The following is a 21,789-nucleotide window of genomic DNA, read 5'->3' as shown; positions in this document are numbered from 1 at the left end:
ATAAACTTGACTTGTCACCATGCAAACTTTCAAGCAATGCATTAATGATGCTCACATAAAAGAAACTCAAATGTGACAAGCTTTAATAAATGATCTGTGGGCTGTTTTGAGCTGACCCATTCAGAGGACACCACAGATTTATTAAACATCTAATGGAAAGTGGAATAAAATGTCCCCTTTTTCTCAGAGGCATTCAGACACTCATGGCTGAACCTGAGAATGATCAACATCGCAGCCACCAGAAGGCCTCGGTCTGTTCCCTCGAGTGTTCTGTCCCCGTGTGTTTTCCCTCCCATGACTGTTTATGTCACTCTTTTCGCCGGTCTCTGCTCGACTGCGATGGGAGCTGATGTATTTGTGCTCGTCTGTTGCTCAGCACTTCCTCTCTCCATGGCAATCAGATAGCCTTCCACCCGCTCCACCAGCTGCTCCGTACACTCGGTCTGGCCATCAAAGCTCTTCCATCAGCCCATGTAATAGGATTCAGGCACTGATTTCTGTGGCTGTAGATTTAAACTGACTTGTGTGTGGTGCAGAAATGGTCATTTCAAAACATAGATTTGACCTGTTTCACACATTTTGCATATACATGTATAATTAATGCTATAGGTTTTTTTTAGATCTTTTCCCTGTGAGTAGCTTGATGTTGTGTCCATGAATGTCAGTGGAAAGTAGACATTCAGTAAAGCAGAATATGTTGCATGGTGAAATGAAGAGAAAAATACATTTGATGACTTGCATGATATTAAAGGTTTTGGGAAAAAAAATTCCCTATGCTCACCAAAGTTGCATTTATTTGTTTTAAGTTTAGAAAAAAAATAAAACATTAATATTGTGCAATATTATAACAGTTATATTTACATTATATATAGTGTAGGGTTATGGGATCACAGTATGAAATGCAGTGAAATGCTTAAAGGGGTGGTCTAGGGTGTATATTTAAGGTTTGGTTGTGTTTATAAGATGCAAATCAATGTTTGCTCATGCTTTATTTGTAGAAAATCACTTTTTTTTTTCATGTTTCTTACTTTAGTTTTATACTGCTACTCAGCTAACATGAAAACGTCTGTCTTATTTCCTAGTTCCTCCAAAAGACCCACCCTCAAGAGGCTCTGATTAGTCAGCTAACATAATGTGCTGTGATTTACAGATAGGCTCCATATCACCGCATCACCAGGAAACGAGTCACACCTCTACAAGCAAGCGCTTTAGTGCTGTGTAAACAGTCAGTCGTTTACAGAGCGCAAAAGCTGTTAGCTGTATAAGTTTGTGATTGAATGAGACAGAAAATGACACAGAGGACACAGCTGAGCTTCATGCTGCCAAGTGTCTTTCACATATATTCGGGTTATAAGCATGTGTAGGTAATATGAAATGTTCACATATCTTTTGCGTCTCATTTGAGATGTAGGAACGCAAAGAATGTGGTTGCATAAAGAGACACTGGAGTACTGGTGAAGATTGTGGGTGTGTACATCGGTGTTTACAACGGTTTAACGATATGAAATTGTTGCTAAATTGTTAACGATGTCAAACAGCATTTCCTATTGTTTACATCCTTGCTTACATCCACGCTACAACGTACCCTTAACGCTAGAAACTGTGCAGGAAATTGATCAATTTTAACATATAAAAATATTAACAGGTTGTGACTTACAATCCACAGGTCTGTTATGGTTGAAGCTGCTCCTTCTCTGAGTAGTTTTTAGCCGAACCCAGCACAGAACAGGGAGATATTCTAGAAGCTGTCCTTTGTCAAATGCTAGAGCTATATTTTTTAATAATTCTCTGGAACATAATTAAAATTAAACCATGCACTTCTTTCTTTGTGTCATGTCCTTTGGAAGTCCAAATGTAGAAACAGAACAACCTCTGTGGAAATAGCAGCGTTTAGATGGCATTTTAGCTTTTTCTGCTACATTACAGAGCATCAGGCCACGCCCCTTCGCTGCACAGGGTATATGTGCATGGGAGAAGTGCGTAACCTGAAGCGTTTGTGATCTCATTAGCCGTTTTTTTTTTTTGAAGCCCCCAAACTTTGTTCACTGTAATTTTGTAAATGCTAATAACTCCCTTTGCAATGAGCTTTGAGCGTATTATGTTCAGTAATGTTGTTTATGTTCACACAGCTACATAACACATGAACTAAAGTTTAAAATATGATATTGTAGTGACCACCCCTTTAAACAACTATTCATGGCCTTAAAAATAATAACAGAAATTAAAGTAATAACAATATGAGCTAAATAACATAAATAATATCAATATAAAACCAACTGATAAATTAATAAGTATTAATAAACAACTGATATACTAGTAATATCCATTACCAAGAGTTATTAATGAATATATGTTCCCCAACATAAATCACTATTAAAAAATATATTATTTTTGAAAGGTATCGACACAATCATGTACAGTACATACTTACATGGTTTATTAATATAAATAACTGATTTTCAGTGAAATTTCAGAATCCAGATAGTGTAACATGATGTTTAGGCTCTGTTTTGGATTTGACTTTAGTTCAGTGCAAATTAATGACTGTTTGGCTGTAAATGTGATGCTCTTCCTCACGTAAATTAAATTTCATGAGGATGTAATGTAATCATTTATTGTGGCACACTTCCAGTAATCATTTTACAAATAATGACCCTTAATAACGGAAATACACCCTTGATTTTTTTTTTGGATGCACAAACAGAATGTATGAAAGCCATCCTTGCCATGTTGCGATACAATAAATCAGCCGTAATAAAAATGAAGTGAGTTTTAGCTTAGTAAATGTTGTTGCTCTTTTATAGTTCTTCCTGCCATCCATTATCCAACACTGTAGTTCCTCTTCAGGTGGCACTGTTTCTTGTAAAACTTTTGATCCTCTATCAGCTCAGGGGTTAATTAGCTCTGTCACAGCGTGTTGTATCCTCTCTTTTGTTTCCCAGAAGTCCACTAGGGCTCTTCCGTGGGGATTTAATTGGCTTAGAAAGGTGATTTCCCAAAGTCCTCCGTGGTGGCACAGCTTTGAAGTTTTAACACAGTAAATCATTATGGAATTAACTGCTTACAGGTGCTTTGACTTCTTCAGATATCTCGCTCCCGCCATTATGGATTTCACTGCACTGTAGTGATTGAATTCCCATGCATCACTTCAGGCTACCTTTTACCTTGTAGTGGTTTCTATTTTCTGTGCAACCACCTATAAACACACTGGCAATCACATAACAATGCACTTTAACAACCACTTAGAATAGCTGTACCACTTACTGTAATAACCAAACACAAGAGAGCAAAACCTGTTCATTGTCATAAAAATAAACATGACTTAAATTGCAAACCTGTGTGAGTAGTAAAATGTTGTTGTTGTTGTTTTTTCAGAGGAAGTAATGCTTGCTGAAGAAGATAAAAATGCAGAGGACAAGGATGATGTTGCCTGGTACAAGAGGAAATGCAACAACCCAGGTAACTCTTGAAAAATTACATTTATTAATTAAAAGTGCAGAATATCTTAAGTCTTTTAATAATTACAGCCAATGATAGTAATAAATAAAGGTTCCACATGTGCACATGCACTAAATAAAGTCATTACATGAACTAGGTAGTTACAAGGTACTCTCCTAAAACTAATCTTAACCCATGTAAAGGGTTGCCTGGTCCAAATAAATATTCCAAACCAATGATGACTTAAAACCCACCCAAAAGGACAGAAAACATCCCAATTTTGAGAGAGTGAATTAATGGATTGCCAAACAGGGAAAGATTTATCGTGTCTTCTCTGATATTTTGTGGTACACGTACTTGTAGATACAGTATGCTGACTTTTAGAACACCGAACAACACTTACAAGTACCTTAATCAGACAGAGATGTAACTGATATTCTGCTCATTTTATATGTGACGTGCCATAAGGTGGTTTTACTCGCTCACTTGGAGCAGACTTTGGGTTGCCAGGTATGTATTCTAGCATCAATGTCCATTAAGAAACCATCAGTTTTCATTTTGCATTCACAAGAAAGAAACATTTTGGTACCTGCGGCACGAAAGTAGCCCCCACAAAAAATGCATCCCACAACTATAATATATATAGAAATATATATATTAATGCAAGCCATTTATAACCTATAACTATACAGTATATATTTGTTTTCTATTTAAAACAAACTACTTTTTATTTGCTTGCTTTTCAAAATTGTCAGTTTTGAAGCGAGCCAAGAAGAGCAAAAATGACCTCATCAATGCAGAGGAAGGAGAAGATCACTTCACTGACATCTCTTCAGTTGGTAAGTTCCAGGTTCAACTTAAAACTTATGCTGGAATTGATCAAGGGATGATTAAAGGGAATCATTATGCTTTAAAGCACACGTGTCAAATCCAGTTCCTGGAGGGCCGCAGTTCTGCACAGTTTAGTTTTAACCCATATTAAACCCACCTGATCAAACTAATTAAGTCCTTCAGTCTTGTTTGAAACCTACAGATAAAGCTGCGGTCACACTGCATTTTTTCCCCATAGACTTCTATTCATACGCGCACGGATGCGTCAGACCGGAAACCCAAGGTTGTGCGTCAAGTTTCACAGTTCACTACGTTGCAAAGTTCAAGCTTGGTGAACTCTGGCCAACAAAATCACATTACTTGACTGCGAGAGACCAATAAAGAATTAAAAACATGACCTCTCTGGGCAGAAATCTTAAATATGGAGCAATCGCTTGCTTTTTTTAAATGTCTAATTATCTTGTTTAATCCCGCCCATTTTCGCAGTGCTGTAAGAAAGAATTTTGCATGCTCAAACGCTAGTGTGACCACAGCTTAAGTGTGTTTAATTAGGGTTGGAACTAAACTGTGCAGAGCTGCGGCCCTCCAGGAACTAGATTTGACACATGTGCTTTAAAGCATAAGTCTCAAACTCAATGCCTGGGGTGCAGCTCTGCACAGTTTTGCTCCAACCCTAATTTTTTTACAGCTGGTCCAACTAATCAAGATGTTCATTGATTTATTTGAACACCTCGATTATTTGGATCAGCTGTGTTTGATCAAGGTGGTGCAAAACTGTGCCGATCTGCGGCTCTCCAGGATTGGAGTGTGAGACCTATGCTTTAAAGTAACCACACTTTAAACACCAGCGGGTGTCTGTGTGTGTTTAATGTTTATCTGCCTAAAGAAAATCTGAAAAAAAAAACTTAAAATATTGTATATTTTATTTGTACCCTTTTCTTTATTTAAACTTGTTTCATTAGTGACTCCTGAAAATGGAATCAAGAATTATGAATTTAACTTTTTTTATTTATATTTTATTTAATTTGTATAAATTATAAGATCACGTGTCAAAAACTATAAAAAATTTTTTTTAATTTTGTTGTTACAGAGCTATTAAAAATATTGTCAATGCAAGTAAAACTTTGAGTTGTGCATTAAGTATTATTAAAAAAAGTGTGGCATCAAGCTTTGTCTCTTCTTCTCTCCATTATTTGTGAGCTATTGTGAACATCAGAAACAGTCTCTCTCTCTCTCTCTCTCTCTCTCTGCAGCTCCCCAAGGCTCTCCATTCACCCGCACAAGTGTGAAGAGCAGCAAGATTGAGAGCTTGTCGTACTTTCGCAGAAAAGAAAAGAGGTTTCGCTTCTTCATCCGCCGCATGGTGAAGGCTCAGAGTTTCTACTGGACTGTTCTGTGTATAGTGGGACTGAACACACTGTGTGTGGCCATAGTCCACTATGACCAGCCAGAATGGCTCACATATGCACTGTGTAAGAAAACTGAAACTTTTTAACACCACTACAGCTCTCACTAGATGATCACAGGTTTATATGAACTTTATCTGAACATGTCTTGGGTACATTGAAAGCCGTTTAAAATTGAAAATCAAACCAAAACAAGTGCTTTGAAAAACTGCTTGTTGTATTTTATTATTAATACTTAGGTCACACTTTATCTTAATGGTCCGCTTGTTGAATTTAAGATACATTGCATCTACATGCAACTAATTCTCATTAAATTATAATTAGACTGTTAGATTAGGATTAGGGTTAGGATTAGTGTAAATTGACATGTACTTGCAAAGATTTTTATAGTCAGTTAAATGTCTGTTGAAAGAGCAGTATCAACAGATATTAAACAGACAGTCTATTAATACTTAAATGAATCATCAGAATTGTGTTACCAATACTTATCTCAAATCTAAGCATGAGTTTTTACCCTTGTAGTTTTAACGTAATTTAGTTTTGTATAACATTGACACTGTTGATGTGATTGGGCTTGTTTGTGAGTTAAAAACCTAATTGAATTAATATATGATGATTTAATCGAATAGAGACACTGATCTATCATTGAAAATGTGCATTAATGAAAAGCAAATAGTAATGAAAAAGTAAACAGTGACTCTGTGTACTTTAAACATAAAAACATTCAAGTAAATATAGTAAATCCTGTACCATACAATATATATGAAAAATATTGAACAGCACAACTTTCTAAATAATAATATAATAATAAGAAATGTTTTTGAGCTTCAAATCCATGTATTAAAATGATTTCCGAATATTTATCTGACACTGAATCCTGAAGCGATGGCTGCTAAAAACTTTGATTTACCATTACAGGAACAATGTACATTTTACAATAATATTCAAACAATTAACAATTTTTTAAAATTGCAATACTATTGTTTGAATATTAATTATCAAATTAATAATATTTATAATTGTAACAAATAAATGCTGCTTTGGTTTTTATTTTTATTTATTTATTTTATTTACTATTTGTGCACAGTACTTAATTACAATTCATACTTCAACTAGCTTCTGATACACAGTAAAAATTCCTTTGTGTCAGACTAGGGATGAAAATGAATAATAAGCATTGCCCCACCTTCTGCATATACATCTGGCTGCATGCCAACTGCTACTAATCATTAATTGGCATTTAGCAGATGCTTTTTTCCATACAGTAGAGCATACAGTAGAGTCATGGCACTAATAGCTCTGCTAGAGATTTAATAGTCTTGCTCAAGGGCACAGTGTGATGGAGGTAAATAACTCACCTCTTTTAAGGTTTAAATGCAAACTCTTTTGGCTAGAGCATCTGCCCAATTTTTTACCTGTGAGTCCACACCACTTTTGACCATTATGATGAGCCTGGATGATGCTTATACTTTAGCTCCGTTGACTGTTATTTACATTTACTTTAAATCTATTTAAGTGAAAAATGTAAAAGTCAGTTGGTTAATTACATCTTTGTGACTGGTTATGTGAGATGAGAGATTTCATTGATAATTTGTGTGTGTGTGTGTATAGATTTGGCGGAGTTTGTGTTCCTTGGTCTGTTCCTAATAGAGATGAGTCTGAAGATGTATGGCCTCGGGCCCAGGACTTACTTTCACTCTTCATTTAACTGCTTTGACTTTGGGGTGAGTAACGTGCCATCGGATACAAAAGTTAATGCCTGAGAATTTGATTTGCAATAAATGTGTAATGATTGTGAAATTCATTCTTAATCTTACGATATTGTATTACTCTATGGGGGTTGACAGAAAAGTGTTGTTACACCAGTTAAGAAGAATCTCCAGCTATTTAGCGTCTTGATTAAAACCCAACATTTATTAACCAAACATTTCTCCATTTTGTTAAAACAACAGCAGAGTTAATCAAATTTTTATCATGTTGTCTGTCTGTGTATGTTAACTAGGCTTTGAATTTTGGTTTGCATGTATGTAATTAAATCCAAATCTGAATTAAAACACTCTCTACCGCAGTCTGACTGTCACTGTAGCCAAGCCCCAAACTTTTACTGCTGGTCAAACTCAAAAGTGACAGATAGTTTTAAAAGTTGTTTAGAATTGAAGTTTAGAAAGTTGGCAGATTTGAGCAGAGCAGTCAATGATGCCAATAAGGCTCAGTGTTTACCTTTTGGGATAAACGCTTGACTGGCATACTTCTAATCAAAGAACAATAAATACTAGAATAGTTGTTAAGATAAAAAAAATACTTCAGCAAGATTTTGTGTATTTTTGTTTTTGTATTGAAGCAGATAATGCCATAAGTTTTGAGAAAAATCGTCACAATCATTTAAGGCTGCACATATAAAATAAACAATGTCCCTAAAAATCCCTGTTCAAATTACTTCCTGAATCAAGGGGGTTATGTTCAGTCCACGTAAATATCTAAAATCAATTAAGTAAATTTAATTGATTTGTGATGGAACAACATGAAGGAGTTATGTGGAACCCAACTTTTTTTTTTACAGTGTACTTAACATGTAAATTATTTGAATGTGCTTTGTTTCCAAGTATAAATAAAAGTGTATTTCTATTTGCTCAGGTGATTGTGGGGAGCATTTTCGAGGTGATCTGGGCTGCAGTAAAGCCAGGAGCTTCCTTTGGCATTAGTGTGTTGCGAGCTCTTCGTTTGCTAAGAATATTCAAGGTTACCAAGTAAGAAAATATTAAAAATATTAAAAATATTAGAAAATTACCTGTTCATCTATTCTCCAACAGGGATCATATATACAGACAATGACACTGTTGAATACTTGATACAGAGTATCTGATGGTTTGAAATGAAGGTTAGGTCCATTAACTGTCACCGTACTTTTTTGGTTCGCACATATGTACAATATCCTATATAATTTGTCAAGATAACTTAAAGCTTGGAATATTTTTTATGATTTACTATGTGCTAAATATGTCCTACCTGTGCGACGGTGACATTTAGGGCAATAAACAGGATGTAAGATATTGAAACTGGTTTAAAATGACAAAAAATGTTTGATATAAGTGGATAAATGATGAAATGAAAATTTTAATATTTCTAAGGCATAACAATCAGTCCTATCCATTGTGTAGACATTTTAACAGTGACTACGTTAACATGGACATCAGTGATCAAATTATTTGCCCTGATCTAATTAAGAGAATAATAAGACATAAGTATTTATATGAGTTGCTTTTTGAATGTTCCTTTCATGATCCCATTTTACATGTGATAGCATATATTTCGATGAACGTCATTGCGTCACCACGATTTCCGCATTTCCCCCGGAGTTTCATGTGATTTTGGGTATTTCATTTTTAATATGAAATAACTTTAATAACTTTAGCTGCAGTTTGGCACTTTCACTTTCATTTGGGAACATTTCGTGCATGCCCCCATGACAAACGAGATATTGAATGCAACTAAGAACTGCTGGAAGAGTGTTGTTTTAATGGAAGTTTTTTAAGAAAGAAAAACTCTGCATTTCACAATGCAGGTGCCTGTGGTCTTCACTGACTCGGTAGGTGCAAAGAGTGTGTGAGTGTGTGTGTATGTGTGTACTATCCTGTTGCAAAACGCGGCAAAAAGTCCTATTCAAAAGTCCTATATAAAAGTCCTATATAATTATAATGTTTATTTGTATACCGATTGGTTTGGGGTTTTCACAGTGATGTATTATGTTTTGGTCACTTGGGCATACCTGGCAGCTGCTAGCAAATAAAGCACGTGCACACAGGTGTCAGGAAGAGAAAATGACAGTGGGGTAGCCAAATTTTTTGTTGATTGCCACGCAACAACCCTATATCACTACACGCCACACTACAACGCAACAATCAGCCTTTAACACCATACGCAACAGGTATTCAACTCACAAATTGCTGTTTGTTATGTCATGTTTCAAATGTATTTCAAGTTTTGCTACTAACATCTTGGGCTCAGCATGTCTGTCTCAGCCACTAGCCCGTCACAAATCAAAGGACCCTCACTGCTTCTCTAGCGAATAAAGGAGAAATCAGGAAGTTGCAATTGTTCGATTAAGGGGTTTACATGTCTGTACTGCACTTCAATAATGTGACTAAAATCTAAAAACTCCACATGTCTCACTTCCACTTCTCTTTAGTTTTAATCTGATTAAATAACAAAAAAATTGCTGTTTACATGGTAGAATCAGAGTATTGTCTTAATCGCATTAAAATCTAATTATTGGTGTCCATGTAAACGTACTGTGTTAATTATGTACCATATCAGAGTCAAAGTATTTCGCTTCCTAAACTAAGTTGTTATGGGATTTCCTGGCAGGTATTGGAACTCATTGAGGAATCTGGTAGTGTCTCTGCTCAACTCAATGAAGTCCATCATTAGTCTCCTGTTTCTGCTGTTCCTCTTCATCGTGGTGTTTGCTCTGTTGGGAATGCAGCTCTTTGGGGGACAGTAAGTACCAGTCTGACCTCACTGTAATTATTCCATGTTCTTTACATTGTTTTTGCTCTGTATGTTTTTGTTAACTGTATGTTTTACAATAGACAAGTCGACACAGTGTCTTGGTGTTTTCAGCACATCACCTGAATGAAAACTAAATCCTACAGTAAATATAAAGCAAACAGAAGATATAGTGTTATGTTCATTAGTAACATGAAGTCTAAACAAATTTTCAAAACAAAAGTGAAACTAAATGCATTCTCAATGGGAAATGTTTCATCTCTCTCTCATTGGTGTGAAACCAAATGTTTCACATTCTTTCACATTCTTCAGTATCTGAACTGGCGTGCATTTCCAAAACAACGATGTAACTCGCGGCTGAACTATCATAGTACGATTGGGAAAAGAACGATGTAGTGACGAGTGTTTCCCAAAACCTGTGAGTAAAAACTTCTTTAGAGAAGAACCCCATAATTTCTTTGTGCAAATTATATTGTTTTACATGCACGCGCATTAAAAAAAAATCCAATATTAGTTTTGATAAAAACATGCACTCGTTTTCCATATTAATTGAAATATACGTAAATGGCACATATAGGGCCTATGTTTCCTTTACAAATATTATCGAGAACATTCTATATTCTATTCTAAACCATAAAATCCCTTACAAAAGCTAACACGTGTTATAATATCATATATGAATCATATAAATAAATTAATAATGAGGCTATATATAAAAAATGAAATTTAATATTTATTAGAAAATGAAGAAAATCCTTCTTTAATAATAATATTAATAATATTAAGTATGATGATGATGATTACTACTATTATTATTATTATTATTAGATAGGATATTGTTTATTTATTTATTTTTTTAAGAGACTACAATTTAACTCATGCAAACCACTGCAGAAATGTTCTAACCAACAGGCCCATGTCATATACACTACAGATACTTAATAAATAACCTACTATAAAATAAAAGCATTAACATATGCTAAGTTTTCTGTTTTCACAAGCTTTGGAGACGTAACAACATGAGCAACGGCTGTGTTCAAAATGACATTAATGTTTTTAAAGTGAACTGCGATGGGAGCACAATTGTAAACATGAAGATCGTTAAAACTCAAACATCAAAGAGTGATGAAGTTAATGCTTTAAAAAAAATTCCAAGTTTAAATGTTAGAATGTTCTAAATGAATAGGGCATAAGGGGAATAATTGGGAATAGAACACAGCCATGAACAATGTTTCTAACTACAGCTCCAGAGGTGTAGTTGCAAGCGTACAAGTTTGCGACGCAGTTTGTGAATGTATATTGGAACAATGGATTTGGGAAACGCCAAATCAATGAACTATGTTTGTAATGACGGAACTTGCGACCTTAGTTGATTAACAAAGGTTTTCGGAAGTGCACCCCTGTGAAGGAAAAGTGGTATTCGCATATATCTACCATAAGCAATATTTGATTATTAGTGTTCAGATAATAGGAGATTGTTTTCAAAGGTTTTCTAATTCAGTTGACTTGCTCTCAGCAGACCATCATTCACAAGAAGTCAACTACGGTAAAAAGATTAGGGCCCACTTTATATTAAGTGGCCTTAACTAATATGTACTTACACAGGAATTAATAGTTTGCTACAATGTACTTATTGTTTAAATACATGTATTTATTATGTACGGATGCTTGATTAAATACCTGTATGTAATTAACTTCTGTAATTAACATCTGTAACTAACTTCTGTAATTACATTTGTAAATATACTCTTGACCATCCCTTACACCTTAACCCACCCTTAAACCTACCCATACCACCAAGCCTGTCCATAACCCAACCCCTATCCTAACTCAAGAGCACCAAAAGTGTTCTCAAATACATTATGAACATAGTAAGTACATAGTATTTATTTTTTGATGCAAGTACATAGTAGTTAAGGACACTTAATATAAAGTGGGACCTAAGATAATAAGTATTTAACAAATATTCCAAAACTAGCTTCTATTGTATCAAGAGTAAGGTGAATGCCTGCCTGTATACTGTCAAAAAGCTATAGGAAGCATTTGTCCTGCTTAAAGTAGCTTATTTAATTTGATGGCCTAACTATGCACAATTATATGGTTAGTTGAATTTATTGTGTTACTCTCTGCAAACAGAACAGACCCATGACTCACTTTTCGCAACCCTCCAGTTGTGAACTGCCGATGAACACTCTTATTTTTTCAGAGCACTTGTGTGATGTACATTACTTTCCTCTAAAAATGCATAAATCGTCTCTTGACGCTGAAACAAAACAAAACAAACTCCTAATCGTTTACGTTCCCCTTGCATAAGCAGCCGTGAGTCTTCCAAGCCCTGCCGTTTCATTTACCCCTCAGCCACATGTTAACAAACATGAGTGAGCAGATCCAGACGGCGCAAGCATTCGTTTCTCAGTTCCATGAATTATTAATCGTACGCTTCAACAGAGGAATTGCCTCTACACACGCTTCCCATGAGGTAAATATCAGCTTAGATGCACAAATATGCTGTCATGTGAGCTACTGTAATGAGAAGAGCGCCAGATAAACAAATAGTCGATCCAAAATGAGAAAATGTTATTGAAACATAACAATGTGAGAATAGCTGCAGGACAGACAATTCCCTTCTGATAGTGGTGAAGTCCTTCCAGATCTTTGCTTAGTCAAATGAAAAATTGGTTTTGTGCCTCTCTAATACTCGATTTCAGCTCCATGGCACATTAATATTGAAGATTGAAGATGGACATGATAAACTGACTGTCTGAACCTTGAAGTCATTTTGTGGGTTGGATGTGAGAGACAGTGTCGTACTTCAGGTTGGCAAGCAAACCTGTGGGTAAACACTGAAAACAATGAGACCAGATAAAAAATTTGAAGCGGTAATGAGTGTGTGTATGCTGGTGCATTATATAAAATTGTTATTTTAAAAGATTGATTTGTCAGGGGTTTACTCTTACAATGAGCACTGTGTACAGTATATACACATATGCATGCACAAATGCACATATGTCCATGTGTACATCCATATGCAGTACATATACAGTGCTCTTTTAAATTAATATTTTTGATAGGAAGCTATATATTATATTTGTGCATATCAGTGGTGTAAAGTAACAAATTACAAACACTCAAATTACTGTAATTGAGTAGTTTTTCTTAGGAATTGTAATTTACTGAGTGTTTTTTAAAGTGTTTACTTTTACTTTCCCTTGAGCAAATTTTTTAGTGCAGTATCGGTACTTTGGATTTGGATCACTTTCTAACACCCAAAATATCAACGTCATTTAATGTCATGATTGGACATCAAAATAACATTGTCCTTATATGCTGGCTAGACATTAAATTTTGATCATCTGACATCACAACCTAAATAGAACCTAATATTAACTTAGGATAATTGTGTGCCTTGTGTGCCTGCTGGGTAATAACTAAATGCGCTACAGAATGTTACGTTTACATTTATCTACAAATTACATGTAAATGCATTATCTTTTTACAGCGTTTTTGTAATATTTCGCTAAAATGTAAATGTGTTATCTTTCTAAAGGTGTTGACTAAAATAATATTTTAATAAATATATCAGTTTTGTTAAAATGCACCAGTATATAATACTTATATATTCACTGAGAAATGGATAAAATATTCATTTTCTAAATGGGGTGTACTCAATTATGCTGAGCACAGTATATATGTATATGTTTTGGTTATTTTTTTTTTGTGTTTGTCTGTTTAGTTGTGAAATTTGTAGATATGAAAGAGAACTGAATTCATTATTGTGGTGCTAAACAGCATGCATCTCATGTGAAACCCTTCTTTCATTTCACTTTCACCCTGAGTAACAGCATATGTTGCAGATTCTTCAAAAAAAGTAGTAAATTGCAGATTATAGTACTGATAGTTTATTTAAACAAGAAACTTTACTTCTTATACGTTTGTTACATTAGCTATGTATCTATCCAAAAATGTGAATTAACTTTATGTGCAAAACTGGAATATTGCATAAAATATGTTCGAATAAAGCATCGTTTCTATTCAACGAGTCAAAGCGAACAAAATCGTCACTTCCTGATAAACTGGTGCCAAATATTAACAGTAAAAATGAAATTTGCTGCGGTTCAGAGAAGCTGCGTGAATTTTTTCTTCATTTAATAAATGGATTGCACCTCAGAAGGCAATCCTGACAAGCAGTGAACACGCGCTGGCATTTGAAACCATGAGATGCAGAACGCAGATGCTCTTGACTGTTCTGGAGGTACTTAATAATATAATAACACTAATAGTGAAGGCGTTTTAAAATGACCAAAACAACATTTCAGATGTATTACAATGCTCAGCCTTCTGGTTTGTCCAATCACACACAGTTTTATAATCACATGATCTCTTGTAGCAAAATCACAGGACTTTTTAAATGCGCACACTGGAATTTGTTTGGTAAAAGTGTTTCCATCGTAGTTTATGCGCATCTTTTCTTATTGAATAAAAAGTGTATCCTACTCAGTTATGTGCATACATTTTTATGCACATTTTTAAGTTATGCGAATCTTGCCATTTCCATCAACTGTTTTTTATTCGCATAGCCAAAAAGTGCATAAAAGTGGGTGGATGGAAACAGCTATTGTCACTTACTTTGGTTTCTTCATTTATCCCCTGTTCATTGTTGTACTGGTTGTATGCGCCTGTTGACGAATAATAGCCATATATGTGAATTTTAAACCAATGAGATTTCACTGTACACTGTGCTTTCTAGCACATCAAAAAGCCAAAAGATTTTGGCTGATGAAAGTAATTAAATGTATCAGTTTTTCACTACTGTAAATTCTAGTTAAACATCAGAGTGTCTGAAAGTTTTGTGAAATTATAATAATTTTTTTGGATATGACTATAAAAAAGTAATTGACTGTATGTTATGAATGATATATCAGAAACATAATATTATGCACAAAATCATGACATTTCTGTAGTTCACTACATTCCTTCACTTGTTTATAGTAATCAAAGTTCACTCTGTATTTTTAGTGTACTTTATTTTGCAGAATGAAAAGGAACAGTGTTTGGCCAAAGAAAGGAATCATTTTTATTTTCTAGGATAACATAAGCCCTTGGTAGTAAGATGCTCTTATTGGTAGAGTTTCTTCTATCGTTTCAATCATGTCTTGTAGTAATGAGGCTTCTGCAGAGCCCTTGAGAGTGTACATGAGGAGATTGGCAAAATAAGACAGCATATTTATTGTGTTTTTGTTATTTGTTCCAGAGATGCATAGAAGTGGATTCCGCTCAACGTTTATATGCAGATGAAGTGAAACATTATTATTGGAACATATCAGTAGTTTTTGTGAGCAAACAAAATGAAATAAAAGAAGGACTTTGAAATTAGAGCAAAGCTGGCTCATGAGCACACGAGAGGCTCATCCAAGAAAAATGATTCACAGCTCATCATCTCTCTCTTCTAGGTTTAATTTTGAAGACGAGACCCCGACAACCAACTTTGACACATTCCCAGCTGCTATCTTGACAGTGTTTCAGGTATTGACCATCTGGTGATGTCTATCATAGGTTATCTGTAGTATTTTCCCAACATGTTTTATCTTATTTTAAAGATTTTGACTGGAGAGGACTGGAACGCTGTGATGTATCATGGGATTGAATCGCAGGGCGGAGTGCACCGGGGAATGTTCTGCTCTGTGTACTTCATCGTGCTCACGCTGTTTGGAAACTGTATCCTTTACATGACATAAAACTAAAATCAATTAAATTCTATTAAATCACCTTAAAAAAGTATTAAGTCAAGGTTGTAACCATTAGTGTGTGCCATTTTGTGTAGCCTATGCATTATTGCATGCTGTTTTTGTAAAAATAAAATTAAAAATTGTGCAAGTAGAGTGCTTAATGAAAATTTTAAATGTTAACATGTGCCCAGATGATGCTTTTACTGTATTCAAACAAAAATTGGAAAGTATAGAGGGGCAGATCTTTCAGACCTGAATGATTAATGGCAAAATAAGCTTATAAAGTTTATACACTATGGTGAAGTGCATAATGTATGCTGTGTGTCATTTTGCACACTTTTGTCAAACATTATGCTAAAAGCCAGATCAGCCTTTTGGTTATCTGAACAAGAAACAGAGCTTCATTAATTAGAATAATAAATATTAAATAATAACTTACTTTTTATGGAGTTATTCAGTATATGTAGGGCAGCACGGTGGCTCAATGGTTAGCACTGTCGCCTCACAGCAAGAAGGTTGCTGGTTGAAGTCCCGGCTAGGTCAGTTGGCATTTCTGTTTGAAGTTTGCATGTTCTCCCCGTGTTTGTGAGAGTTCCGGGTGCACACGTGCTATAGGTGAATTGAATAAGCTTAATTGGCTGTAGTGTATGTGTGTGAATGGGTGTTTCCCAGTACTGGGTTGTGGCTGGAAGGGTATCCGCTGCGTAAAGCATATGCTGGATAAGTTGGCAGTTCATTCCACTGTGGCGACCTCTGATAAAGAAAAGGATTAGGCTGAAGGTAAATGAATGAATGAATGACAGTATATGTAGAGATATTGTTTTTGCTGACTTTCCCTCCTCCATTTACAGATAGGAGCTGTAGGCTGTATTTTAGGAATAATGTATAACAGAATGAAGCATTTGTTATTTACTTATTATAATTTGTGGACGTAAGGATTTATTTATTCATTCTTTTTTTGGAAAGTCAGTCAATGAGGTCAAAACTGTGATAATGTAAAGTGGTACAGCATTACTCTTTAGAATAACTTTTTTCTTTTTTTTTTAAAAATCCATTTGACTTTTTCTATGTTAATACATTTTAATATACAAGTCAGTTGTATGATGGCACGGCTGAATTTTTCATCACTCATGCTTGAAAATAATTGTGTTCCCAACTTTTCTGGTCAATTTCTGAATATAGAAAGGTCAAAATGAAAGTATAAATATTTTGTAATATTATAAATGTCATATTTTATCAAAACTTGTTGAATAAAATTGCTGATTTCTTTAAAAATATCTGACGCCAAAATATTGAAACATAGTGTATGTTAAAAACGTCATAACAAAACCACCAACCTGTTTGACTACTTTATTAGATGGCCACTTTCATCCAGATTCCTTAAAGCACATTTAACCAGACACTCTCCTCAATGTCTTTTTGGCCATCGCTGTTGATAACCTTGCCAATGCACAAGAACTCACCAAGGTTAGTTGGGCATATTTGAAACATACATATATGGCCAATATTTATGCATTATTAACATTATCAAACAAATGTCAACCCCTGCTGAGTTCGAGAGAGTTATACATGCATTTATGTTTTTGCGTCTGAACAACTGCAACTCAATTTTTATAGGTATTGGTCAATGCTATATAAATTGCCTACAAGTGGTCTAAAATGCAGCTGCTAGTCTTCTTACTGGCACTCGTACATTTGAGCACATTACCCCTTCTTAGTCTTAGAATAGAGTTTAAAGATATACTCTTTGTATTTAAATGTCTGTCACCTTCTTATTGCTCTGAACTTGTGACTGTTAATATATCTGCTAGATGTTTAAGGTCATCAAGTCAGAAATTTTTAAAGGTTCCCAGATAGAATGTTAAATTAAAAGGAAGACCAGGCTTTTGGTAGTGTGGACTCCAAATAGTGGAATAGTCTACCTCTTTAATAATCTCCGCAGAATCTATTTTCAAGGGGAAATTGAAACCTTTTAGAAAAGGCTTTTAATACCTGAGTCATTTGAGCTTGCTTTTTTTCTTTTATACATGTCATGCTTTATGTATTGTATGTTGTTTTATTCCTTTGATCTAATCAGACAATTTTTATTCAATTTGTGTACAGCCCCAGTGGCGCATGAAGCCGTATAGCTGTACTCACTGTGCGTACCTACCAAGAGAGGGCACATATGATGCCACTTTTTTATTTATTTATTTTTTACATAATTTAAATTGATTATTAAACAGTATACACTACAAAATATTGACAGTGCATAAAATAATGAGAATAAATAAAGGTCTGCGTTTATGTACTTTAAACTGTGTATGTACATGCATGTTGGGAGATGGGTAAAGAAATCTATCGGCTTTAGTTTTCTGGTGGTTTTTCAGCACACTGAAAAATACAATTCAGATAGCTGTTCAAACTATTCAAAATGTGTAAACGCTCTTTAAAACCGCTAAACTTAACTGAGACATTTGCTAAAAGGCAACTATAATTTAATTTAGGCTAGATTATTATTTTATTTTTTGGCACTGAAGCACATATATTTGCAAATGTTTTAATGTCTTCATTTTAAAGATTACTGTATGTCTTGAAGACCTGATTGTTCCTCAGTGCTGATTTGCTTTCATTTTCTCTGTCTTACTTACGGCAAGTTTAGGTGTGGGAGTGTTTAAGCAACCCTGACAGAAAAATATACAATTAGATTTCAAAAAAATATCTTAATATTAAAAAAAGAAACATTGGTTTGATCCTATCAATGTATTAATGAATGTCCTTCAATAATGATTGAAATAAGAATAAGGGATGATGGGGCAGGTTGCTGCTGGAAATGTGTGTACCTTGGAATAAAATCCTGCAGGTGACCCTGTACAGCACTGTACAGGTTTTTATTTTGTGTTTTATAAATAGAATATGTAAGTAAGTAGGTATTTGTCTTCTACCACTGATATCAGCCATCCATAGTACCACACACACCCCATGAGTCTCGCATGTTGTGTCTACTCACTATATGATCCTATCTGACAGCTTTTATTAGTTTCATAAGACTGTCTGTTAGGGCTCTTTTGATCTGACTGACGTTCGCCCTGTTCAATAACTCAAGGTAATGAAGCTTTCGTCCCGCTGTAGGATTTACAGCCTCACATGAAGACGGTACCAACAGTATATAGGCTCTAAAGCTCTTGGGACATCACTTGATTTGTTAAGGGTAGCAGTGCTTGGCATGAGATGCAAATTTATATTCGACTGTCGTTCACTTTTTCCTCTTTTCCAGGATGAGGAGGAGCAAGAGGAGGCTATCAGTAAGAAACTGGCTCTACAGAAAGCCAAGGAGGTAAAGGAGGTCAGCCCCATGTCGGCAGCTAACATTTCCATCACAGCGTAAGTCACAGGGCATTAAACCTGAAGTCGGGGAACTGCCCTCCTCTTTAACCAACCCTCCCTGTTCATCACCCCATCATGTCTTCTTATTGCTTTTTTATGCATCCCAAGAACCATATTTCGGTTTGTCCCTGAAAGCACATTTCTGGGTATTGGTTTTGTTGATTTCCTGTTGTCACTTTTATTTCATCTTTGTAAGACTATGTGTTCTCTGTTCTCACCCATAGTTGGTTGTCTTTTCTCTGAAATGAAGTTTGTACTTGATTCACCTAGGCTTTGTGGAAATCTAAGTATTTTTATTTTCTCTTGCTGAGTCCATCTGACAAATCAACATCCCAGGCTCAGGAAAAATGTGTGCCTGTGGTGACATTTTGGCAGAATAATACTACTTGGCTTCTTGCACATTTCACATTGCATTCAAAGAGAAATGTCCTGTGAATGCAACTATAAAACATGTTAGATATTCCCAGAAACAGATATACGTGACTGTGGCAGTGTTTTATGGTATTTCATGCGCATATAGCATTACTTTATAGAAATAGTGGTTTATTAAAGGGATAGTTCACCCAAAAATGAAACTTTGCTCACTATTTACTCCAAATATAATCTGTAACATATATCTGTAACCAGTAGCACAAACAAATACTGTAGAAGTCAATGTATACAGGTTTTCAGTTTTCTTTAAAATATCGTCACAAGGAATAAATGGGGAATGAGTAAATGATTACATTATTTTCATTTGGACTATCTCTTTATATTGCTGACAGGTGCCACTAAAAGTTGATGCTTTATAGTGTTAAACAATAACACAGCTCCTATACTAAACCTAAGTCTGAACCATGTGTTCAAAATTCAATTCCTGCTTCCTCCTAAAGCGAAACCTGAACCCCTTGCTCTAATCATGCTAAAAAAGTCTGATAAAATGTATTATTTTGAAACAGCTGTAAAATTTTTACTTGTTTTTACATGAGAAAGCATGACAGGATTCGTTGCTTACTGCTTCTAGTGTTGTTTATTGTAAATTTTTGGTGTTTTGCTAAAATGCTGGTAGAGGTACATTTATTTCCAATGAGCCTGGGCAGCAATGCAGTTTACAGTTTATTAGATTGAATCAGATTTTATTCAAGTTTATTTGCTTGAATATATACTTTATATACTTGTATACTATAATTATAACTACTTTTGAATGCTAAAGTATGCTATTAAAGTGCAATTTCAATTACAAATTGTACATTTTTTAACACATTTGATCAGCCACAATTCTGACTATTGGTGTAAAGCGTGCTTTCCAGTATCTGTGATGACTATTATATAGCTCTAAATGTGACTTTTATGTATAATTTCTCAGGGTCTTGTTCTACAAAACACACTTTTTGTACTTATTGTTAATATTTTATTCATTAGTTTGGTTTATTATGAAGGACATGTTTTCCAAGAGTTAAAATATCAACTATTTTTGATAATTTATTTTTTGTTTATCAATCAATTATTTAATAGAGTATTTCATGTTCCTGGAATTGAAATGTCTTTCTTGATACACTATCTGACAAAATACGCCTATCCAAGTTTTAGGAACAACAAATAATAACTTGACTTCTAGTTGATCATTTGGTAAGCAGCTTAAATGAAAGGGCAAATGTCTCTATATTATGCTTATTTTGCTAAAATAAAATAAAATACGATCATGTCTTGATTTTTAATAATTTAATTAGGACAGTAAGGTCTGACTTTGCTCAGACAAAAGTCTTGTTACTTAACATAAATAATGAACAGTATAGAATATTAAGTCATGTTGCAGTGGAAAAAGAATTAATGTTGTGTATGACTCCCATGAGCTTGGACGACTGCATCCGTACATGTTTGCAATGACTCAAATCACTTACTAATACAGTCATCTGGAATGGAAAAGAAAACATTCTTGCAGGACTCCCAGAGTTCATCAAGATTCTTTGGATTCATCTTCAATGCCTCCTCTTTCATCCTACCCCAGACACGCTCAATAATGTTCATGTCTGGTGACTGGGTTGACCAATCCTCTAGCACCTTGACCTTCTTTGCTTTTAGAAACTTTGGAGGCTGAAGTATAAGAAGTGCACTCCTGCTGAAGAATTTACCTTCTCCTGTGGTTTGTAATGTAATGGGCAGCACGAATGTCTTAATACCTCAGGCTGTTGTTGTTGCCATCCACTCTGCAGATCTCTTGCTTGCCCCCATACTGAATGTAACCCCAAACCATGATTTTTCCTTCATCAAACTTGACTGATTTCTATGAAAAACGTGGGGCTATGCGTGTTCCAATAGGTCTTCTGCAGTATTTGTGATGATTAGGGTGCAGTTCAACAGATTATTCATTGGAAAAAAAAATCTACCTTCTGCTACTTTTTCAAATGATCAACTAGAAGTTATCATGTGTTGCTCTTACAACCGGTCTCAACGACAAGACTTTTGTCAGATAATGTACCATAATGCCTTCTCACCTGGTTTATTTTCATTCTACTTTTAAGTCATACTGTTGTTGA

At 34.9% G+C, this 21,789-nt stretch overlaps 1 protein-coding gene across 14 annotated transcripts in view; it reads left to right on the top strand.

Annotated features, from left to right (window-relative positions):
• The window catches only part of cacna1ba (calcium channel, voltage-dependent, N type, alpha 1B subunit, a), a 189,851-nt gene that overhangs the window by 106,346 nt on the left and 61,716 nt on the right, over window positions 1-21,789 (top strand). For 8 of the 14 annotated variants that reach the window (XR_012405930.1, XM_068221202.2, XM_068221201.2 and 5 more), the window contains exons 9-19: window positions 3,376-3,459; window positions 3,907-3,948; window positions 4,194-4,277; window positions 5,523-5,741; window positions 7,287-7,399; window positions 8,310-8,422; window positions 10,041-10,172; window positions 15,632-15,704; window positions 15,779-15,896; window positions 17,307-17,374; window positions 19,164-19,270. Coding sequence is in view for 13 of the 14 variants with exons in the window: in XM_068221202.2 (XP_068077303.2) it covers window positions 3,376-3,459; window positions 3,907-3,948; window positions 4,194-4,277; window positions 5,523-5,741; window positions 7,287-7,399; window positions 8,310-8,422; window positions 10,041-10,172; window positions 15,632-15,704; window positions 15,779-15,896; window positions 17,307-17,374; window positions 19,164-19,270 (1,153 nt within the window). In the remaining variant the exon portion in view is untranslated. 14 annotated transcript variants of the gene reach the window in all.

The sequence above is a fragment of the Danio rerio genome, chromosome 5 (assembly GCF_049306965.1).
Source record: "Danio rerio strain Tuebingen ecotype United States chromosome 5, GRCz12tu, whole genome shotgun sequence".
In the NCBI taxonomy this organism is placed as follows: Eukaryota; Metazoa; Chordata; class Actinopteri; order Cypriniformes; family Danionidae; genus Danio; species Danio rerio.
The sequence above is the reverse complement of the archived record's forward strand: the minus strand, read 5'-3'. Positions and strand labels throughout refer to the sequence as shown.